At 40.9% G+C, this 8,099-nt stretch overlaps 3 protein-coding genes across 3 annotated transcripts in view; 1 reads left to right on the top strand and 2 right to left on the bottom strand.

Annotated features, from left to right (window-relative positions):
- Nucleotides 1–1,359, bottom strand: part of LOC110752448 (uncharacterized) — a gene marked incomplete in the record, with an annotated part of 1,821 nt that extends 462 nt beyond the window's left edge. The window contains 1 exon segment of the mRNA XM_021953104.2: nucleotides 1–1,359. Coding sequence (XP_021808796.2) covers nucleotides 1–1,208 — 1,208 coding nt within the window.
- A 1,001-nt stretch (nucleotides 1,360–2,360) lies between these two features.
- LOC110752457 (ethylene-responsive transcription factor WRI1-like) lies at nucleotides 2,361–4,532 on the top strand. The gene is made up of 8 exons (XM_021953118.2): nucleotides 2,361–2,645; nucleotides 2,744–2,826; nucleotides 2,959–2,967; nucleotides 3,077–3,165; nucleotides 3,259–3,332; nucleotides 3,425–3,475; nucleotides 3,581–3,657; nucleotides 3,773–4,532. The coding sequence occupies exons 1-8, from the start codon at nucleotides 2,416–2,418 to the stop codon at nucleotides 4,384–4,386; spliced, it is 1,227 nt and encodes a 408-aa protein (XP_021808810.2). The 5' UTR covers nucleotides 2,361–2,415; the 3' UTR covers nucleotides 4,387–4,532.
- Nucleotides 4,533–5,206: 674 nt separating this feature from the next.
- On the bottom strand, nucleotides 5,207–7,903 carry LOC110752433 (uncharacterized). Its single transcript, XM_021953085.2, has 8 exons — nucleotides 7,597–7,903; nucleotides 7,311–7,497; nucleotides 7,124–7,221; nucleotides 6,936–7,041; nucleotides 6,455–6,672; nucleotides 6,184–6,226; nucleotides 5,834–6,084; nucleotides 5,207–5,742 (listed from the first exon to the last, which is right to left on the bottom strand). The coding sequence occupies exons 1-8, from the start codon at nucleotides 7,800–7,802 to the stop codon at nucleotides 5,325–5,327; spliced, it is 1,527 nt and encodes a 508-aa protein (XP_021808777.1). The 5' UTR covers nucleotides 7,803–7,903; the 3' UTR covers nucleotides 5,207–5,324.
- Between the last annotated feature and the right edge of the window lie 196 nt (nucleotides 7,904–8,099).

Raw genomic sequence — 8,099 nt, 5'->3', positions numbered from 1 at the left:
GACAGTATCTGATGCAATCGCTTCGAGTCCAAATACTCACTTGCAATCAAAGTATAGTTATCAAACAAGAATCTTGACGTATACGAATTGATAGACCGAGAAATTGCAAATGAACAAATGGGACACTCCGAGTAACTCACTCTATAAGTCTTGAACCTCAAAGACTGATCCCCCAACAACAACCCATTATCATTGGCCTCATCCATAAACGTTCTCTCAATCGATTTCCAATCCAAACCACTAGAATCCTTACTGCCCTCAGACCCATAAACATGAATAAACTGAACAATCAATGAATTCTCAAACTGAACAGGAATTCTCAAAGAGGGCACAAGAAGAACCTGGTAAGCACTCCAAACCAAGGAAGCCAAGTCAGCAAGCAACGCCTTTTGAGCCTTGGGACGACCGTGCAACGCCGCGAGAGGATGAAACTCGCCTCTGGGTAAAACCCCATCACCGGAAAGAGCCGGGCCATAATCGACCGGGCCAGCACCCAAGTCAATCCAGATATACCTGTCCTTGCCAGTCCAGATGCTCCCCAAACACTTGGTGAAAGCAGCGGAAGAGTCCCCAGATCCATAGTTATAAGCATAAGGTTTGGACTGGGGACCCAAATTCAGAAAATACAAGTAAACCCCATGAACGGGCTTCTCTTTCTCGAAGTCCTTCTTGATGATCTGGTCAATCGGGTCGTAGGGGATGGAGAGAAGCGGGGATCGGAGGCTGGAAGGGGTTTTCTCGAGCTCAGAGTTTAGGGTTTTGGAGAGTTGGGAAGCTAAAGAGGGAGAGTGAGAGACGTCGAGGTGGAGAGAGTGCTGGACGGCGAGGCGGTGAGAGTGGGTTTCGAAGGGGGCGATAACGTGGAAGTGGTTGGAGGATTGGGAGGCGGAGAGGAAGGAGTAGAGGAGGGAGATGGAGGAGGAGGGGAAGGAGGAGCCGACGAGGCGGACGTGGAGAGAGAGAGGGAGGGAGAGAGAGAGGAGAGATGAGATGAGGGAGTGAGGGGTGTGGGAGAGAGGGGTAGAATGGGAAAGGGAGTTTCTGAGGGTGGAGGAGAGAGAGAGGAAGGAGTCGTTGGTGGCTTGACGGTCAAGGCGGGACTGGTGGGTCAGGAAGGTGTCGAGGCCAAGGATTGGGGCGGAGCTGGTGGTGGCTATGGCGGCAGTTAGGATCAGAAGAAGGAAGAAGGCGGTGGTAGTGACCGCCATGGTGGTCGTCGAGGTCTCTGTGACTTGGGACTGAAATGAGACTCTGCGGTTTGGTGGTCTGAAGAAGCCAATTTTTTTCCCTTTTTCTTTTTCTCTTTTTTTCGGAAATGAAAAAATGAGACACTGTTTGATGCCCGTCTAATTTTACAGCTCACAAACACAACTTACACTGGAAATTTTGCTTTTGCACTTCTGTTCATAAATATTTTTTTAGAAGTGATTTTATTAGAATAATGTTGAAAAGTCAATTACCGTTTGGGACTGCTTCTTTAGAAAGTACTTCTACTTGTAAGCATTTCTAACAAAAACACTTTTATTATAAAAATATTGAATTTCCATTATAAAAAAATTCAAGTGCTTCATGAAGAAGTACATAGTAGGTGTTTCTTCATAAAGCGCTTCTAAACTTTTTTGCCAAATACTATCAAAAACGTTTTTAGTTGTCAGAAAGCGCTTTTTGCCTTTCTAGAAGCACTCCCAAATAGCTTGGAAAGTGATTTTTGAAGAAGCACATGCTATGTTAGTCAAGTACTTCTGCATAAATTAGATTAATTTAGAGTATCGCTTGTTTTTGGGAAAAAAAAAATTGGAACCAAACTTGAACTATCAAAAATGCCCTTGTCATTTAGTGGGGTATAATCGTCATTTCAGGGTTGTTTATGAGCTTCCTGTGATATGAAGCAAAACTTTGAGTGGACTGCTTGGGGGCTGAAATGGGGTAAGCATTGGCATTTCATTATGAACAAATAAGCATTGGAATTTCAATATGAACAGATACGCATTGGCATATCCGTAGGTATATTTAAATCTATAGGATTTGCTTTTGGTGTTTGTGAATTATTGAAATCTACTCATTGAATTGACTAGGAAAACCCTTCAAGAACTGTAACTGGCACTAAAATTTGAGGCCTCACCTCACATATGAGCAAATCCAAAACCACAATGACTTTTGGATCTTTGGGACTACCAAACAGAGTACGGACTTTGAAATTTGGCTCAGATGCTCCGAAATCATCGTCTCCTTTGTTTTCTGATATAATATTGTTGTGGCAACACAAAACAAAACAGCTTAAGGCCAAAACAAGCACACATGTTATATAATACGGTTAAGCATCCTTCCAGCTCAAGCAACCATAGGAACAAACAACAACAGAATCGTAGAAAGCAGAGGAAAGTAAGAATCCTGAGTGCTTAGTTATTATAGGAAATGGAGTTGATGATGGTGAAGAATGAAGAGAACACTAGGAGGCGCCGCTTGAGCACAGTGGATCGTGAGGCTCAGGAATCACGGTGTGTCAAGAGAAGGAGAAGAGACCCGGCTGCAGTTGCGGTTAGTTGTGACAACAGCCAGAGTGAGCAGCATTTGCCACAAAAACCAGCTGATCAAACTTCTGCTACCACAACGAAGAGAAGTTCAAGATTTCGTGGTGTCAGCAGGTTTGAATCGGAAACAAATTTCAGTGGTGTTATGTTGTAGGCAGAAGTTTCTTCTTGTTTCATGTGTAGAAATATTAAGGTAAAGTGTTTGTCAACAGGCATCGATGGACTGGTCGATTTGAAGCCCACTTGTGGGATAAGCTCTCTTGGAATGCAACGCAGAAGAAGAAAGGGAAACAAGGTAAATATCATTGTTGCATTTCTTTCACTCTGTTTAATTATCTATTGCTTTTCCCCCTGGATGCTGATATCTGGTTCCTTGTGTTGTGTTCTATTGTATTGTGATTCGGAATGGATTCTTGGGACTGAGCAGTTTATCTTGGTGAGTATATTTTGCTACATGGTTGAGTTTGTTCAGTTTGAGTCTTAAAACTTACTGCTAATTCTGTAAGTAAAACATATTAATCTTTTATTAATCATTGTGTTCCCAGGAGCTTATGATGAAGAAGAATCTGCTGCAAGGGCATATGATTTAGCTGCACTTAAGTATTGGGGAACATCAACTTTCACAAACTTCGCGGTATGAACCTGATCATTGATCAGACACACAATATGTAGCTTAGTAGTAAAAGGGGCACAAATTCATGATCTCACACCTTGATGCTGTTTACAGATATCCGACTATGAGGAAGAAATTGATATAATGCAGACTGTAACAAAAGAAGAGTATTTGGCCTCGTTACGAAGGTAGGACTTCAAACATTTTTTGTTTTGTGAGATTTCTGAACTGAGGAATTTCCTTGGCCGGTTTCCTGAAATGATTTGTATGTTTGTTTCAGAAAGAGCAGTGGCTTTTCAAGAGGTGTATCTAAGTACAGAGGAGTAGCAAGGTAATATTCTTATTAATATTGTGGTAATCAAATCAAATCAACTTATTTAAAAAAACCTACAGACGAAAAACAGTTTCTAAAGACTATTTGGTTCATATATTGCAGGCACCATCATAATGGTAGATGGGAAGCAAGAATAGGAAGAGTTTTTGGAAACAAGTACCTCTACCTTGGCACTTACAGTAAGTTATCCCCACATCTGATTATAACATTATGTAACATCCAAAAACTAGTTTGAATATTTGTGAAGTAAACTTTGTAATTGAAAATCATAAAACAATCAATGTATCATTGTAGGCACCCAAGAGGAAGCTGCTCGTGCCTATGACATTGCAGCAATTGAGTACAGAGGGATCAATGCTGTGACAAACTTCGACTTGAGTTCTTACATAAGATGGTTAAAGCCAAGAGCTGACGATCCGATAGCCACTCAAGGACCAGAGACAGTTGCAAAGCCACAGTATATACTACCATTCATGGCCAACAGCAACATCCCAACAGAGGAGCCCTCATTCTCACACACAAACCCTTTTGCCTCTGGTTACTTGAGCTCTCCTCAAAAGCAAAAAGTCACCAGAAGTAGCGTCCCACTTAACACCGGTAGCAAGTCATCTTCTCCCACCGCACTTGGCCTCCTCCTTCAGTCTTCAATCTTCAGAGAACTGGTTCAGAAGAATGCAAACTTCTCGGAGGATGAAAGTACTGACGGCGAAGAAACGAAGAACCAGACACAGGTTGGTAGTGGCGATGAGTTCAGTGGAATTTTCTATGATGGAATCCGCAACAACCCTTTTGTTTGCTCGTCCAACTCTGATGGAGACAACTTATGGAGCAGCATTGCAAGCACCATTTTGCTCAATCAGCCATCAAAAGCAAATGCCTCCTCGGACTCTCTATTTTTCTTTTCTTAGATGCAACATGGGAAACAGAACTTGTTCATATGGAAGAAATTTTGTCACTTGTAAATAGCAGAACTGGCACATCAGAAGTACATAGCATGAAACTGCATATCCATGTAAATTAAATCACGTCGAGTATTAGCTTGGCTGCATGTAAATTTCTTAAGAAAATCGAGTATATGATTTTGGGTTTGTAAGGTTTACCAACTCTTTTGGATTTTGCATCTCACCTCGTTTTAATCTATATTCCTATTGGACTGAGTTTGATAACAAGAGAAAAAAAAAAAAAAAAAAAACTTTGAGACTTCCAAAATGACATAGATAAATATGAACGATCTCTGAATTGCTTGTCCGTACATTCTCATGCACTTTTGATTGAGGTTCAATTGTCCCTCCACCGATATGTAAAATTGACAAGTAAAATAATGGTTCTTACCTAACAGAGTACAATTGTTTGTTTTTGGCCATTTTAGCTTTATTTAGGAGCATTACTCTATGAGCATTGATTGGTGTGATGGGGAAAATCGAACTTTTTGTCCCAACTGATTTCCACTGCCATATTGATATTGTCTTCTCTGTTGAGAATAAATAGAAATGCACAGATCATTTGTCCGTGAAACCCAAGGTCCATACTTTCTTTGTAGGACAATAACAGCTGCAAGTTCAACGTTTTCCGGTTAGTTATGAAAGGACAACATTTTAATTGACCATGGAAGTCAGTCTAAAACAACATTTTTAACGACCATGGATTGGTGGGTCAGGAAGGCGTCAAGGCCAAGGATTGGCGCTGAGTTGGTGGTGGTTATGGCTGTAATTAGGATCAGGAGAAGGATAACGGCAATGGTGGTGGAAGAGATTCTCTCAAATAATAATAGCTAGAAACCACCTCCAAACTTGCAATATGATCAATAGTTGTATACAACAACATATATTTATATAGCAAAATTTATTCAGTCATATGAACTATCGGAATCACTGTAAGATTGTGGGTTCCAAAACTTTGCAACATGATCATCTTCACGATTAAAGACAGGACACGAAGCATTTGTGAAGTCCCTGAAGCGTAAGCATCCCACATCTTCATCATAGTTGGCAATGCCAGTAACAATTCGACACCCATTTACAGCCAGAGCACGACACCCAAAACTGGTAGATGTTTCATCTGGAAGAGAACAATCCAAGGAATTAGTTTTTGCACCAGTGTTGGCCTCCCAAACATTAACATAAAAATCCTCCGGGCTTCCTGTAACTATTTTGTATGGATCCATGTGCAAGTATGTCAACGGCACTGTGTGTCCGCCATCTAACTCCACTATTGGTTCTGATTTCAGGGTGCCCTGGTTCTTCCTTATATCGTAAAGCATTGCCCTGCACCATTCAGGCATATCTTTTTCTCAATAAACTGAGTTCTACAACTTGGATAAAAACAAGTGAAACCAGGGAATTTTACTCGCCGTACCTGCCATTGCTGCCTACGCAGAATAAAGATTTTGAAGGAGTTGCCTGAAAAGAGTACAGCTTTGCATCTACTGTAGCAATGACAACTTTTTGCATTGTCCTCAAATCAATTGCCATAACAGAGGAACCAGCAGCAACATAGACCAATTGTTCATGACACTTAATGTCTATAGGGGCACCAAGAACAGAAGTCATCCCCACACAGCATGAAGAACGAACAGAGGATGATGTATTTGTATCCCACACCCTCACCTGTTAGAAACTGCAATCATCAGACAATGACAAATAACAAAAATTCACGAGGATGACCAGATCTGATAAGAACAGCATTGAATGGATAATTGAGGATACCTTAGAATCTCTTGAAACAGATACCAAGAGAGAGGTGTTGTGCCTATCAATAAGACCAAAATACATAGATCAATATAATGGGAGAAGTGTCACCCAAAGCACAGAAACGTTTGTAAATGATTACATATGAGATGCAGTATATATCTGGAAATTATCTTCCAAGTTACATTAGCTTATCATCTTTTTAGATGTTAAATAGACATTGATGGCACAACGTTTATTTAGTTTTACCAAATAGAAACACATAACCCCTCAAGGAACAACCTCATACCCAGCAACTGACATCAACCGGATGGGCTTCTCATGCCCATAGAAAGTAGCCTTTAAAGCATGCTGGCCACGTTTCCCACTGGAACTTAGAGACCAAAGGCGAACTGTGCCATCTTCCCCTCCACTTGCCAATACTTTTCCTGCTCCATTGCCTAACAATTTATCTGACAGGGCTGAAACTGGGCCACTGTGACCTCTAAAACATCGTCGGCAAGAACCCTGTGACAAAATAATATGATTAGGACCTTTAGAGGACAGAAAATGTAAACTACTGACGACGGTATTACAGTACAATAATAGTGACTAAATCACATAGGGAACGATATATTACGAAAACAGATACTTGATAAATTGGGTTAGAGCAAAACATTAAGAGCCTAACCCATCCGAACTTATAAGATTGAATTAAAAATGAAGAAACCAAAGGTATGAAAAAACTGACAAATAAGAGCGTACAAAAATATTCTTAATTAATGTAATACCTTCCACCATAGCCGAATGGAATGGTCAGAGCTTGAAGTTACCAAAACATTCTCCTCGTTTTGTGCTTCCCTTCGATATAAAGATGTTTCATTCAGTGGAAACAGCCTGCAGTTCATGTCAAGATTTTACGATTAAAAGATCATAAACATTCCAAGATTTTAGGATTAAAAAACCACACACAGCGCACCTCATGCAAGTAATTCTTGCGTTGTGATCACTTAAAGTGACAGGTGAGTTTGCTCCACTTAACCAGCTATCAATCGTTATCACTTGTATTATTGAGCCCTAAGTAAGTAACATAAAACAAAGTTAAAGATGCCCAACTATTCAAACTCAGAGATTCATGGAAAAGAAAGGGTTACACATGATATTACCTGAGAGAAGATTATATTGTTATTGTCCAATAACACATGGTCGAAAGGACTTGAATTGGTATAGAAATCGGCGACGAGGGGGTTGATAAACTTGAATTGCAGCAAATCCTTGCGCCTACACAAATAAGCTTCCCTCACTCCTGCCGTTTGCGAGGTGGCGGGAGGTGTTTGCCGGGGCCAGCTTTCCCTGCAACAAATGAATTTGAAAGAGTTTTCCGTAAACAGAAAAATACAGGAAGTAGAGAGAGCGTAAGGAAATAGTATCTGAAAAAGAGTATAATTGGACCTGAACCAACGTTGCCAGATGGAGTCGGAATATGCAACCTTTTTGAGGTACACGCAGGTCATGGACATGTTGGAGAGGTCTTGGAGGCTGAGGTAGCCAGCGCATTGAGCCAGCGAGTCGACGTTCACATCAGTGATGCTTGTTGCCGGTAACGACGGCCTCTGGTTCTCACTCATCGGCGAAGATGACGATGATGGCGCTTCCATCGAAGATAAATATTTTAAAATATATAATAAAAAAAACCCTAACAATTGGGAGCGAAGAGTACAGAACGGTAAAAAAGTCGCGGTTTTTTACAATTTTGTCCGGGCGAAGAAAGTGTGTTTTCCATCAGAGAAACGTCATGCCGTTTTTGACCATACCACGTCTGGTCGATATAGAAATTTGATCAATCACAAAGGTGTCATGTGTAATGAATCAAATTTACGAGATGGAGATTTGAAAGCTAATGGAAGGGGCTCGCTACCCTGACCAACCGGACGAACCCTGACACATTTTTATTG

Source organism: Prunus avium, chromosome 3 (assembly GCF_965620075.1).
Source record: "Prunus avium chromosome 3, drPruAviu1.hap1.1, whole genome shotgun sequence".
NCBI lineage: Eukaryota > Viridiplantae > Streptophyta > Magnoliopsida > Rosales > Rosaceae > Prunus > Prunus avium.
The sequence above is the reverse complement of the archived record's forward strand: the minus strand, read 5'-3'. Positions and strand labels throughout refer to the sequence as shown.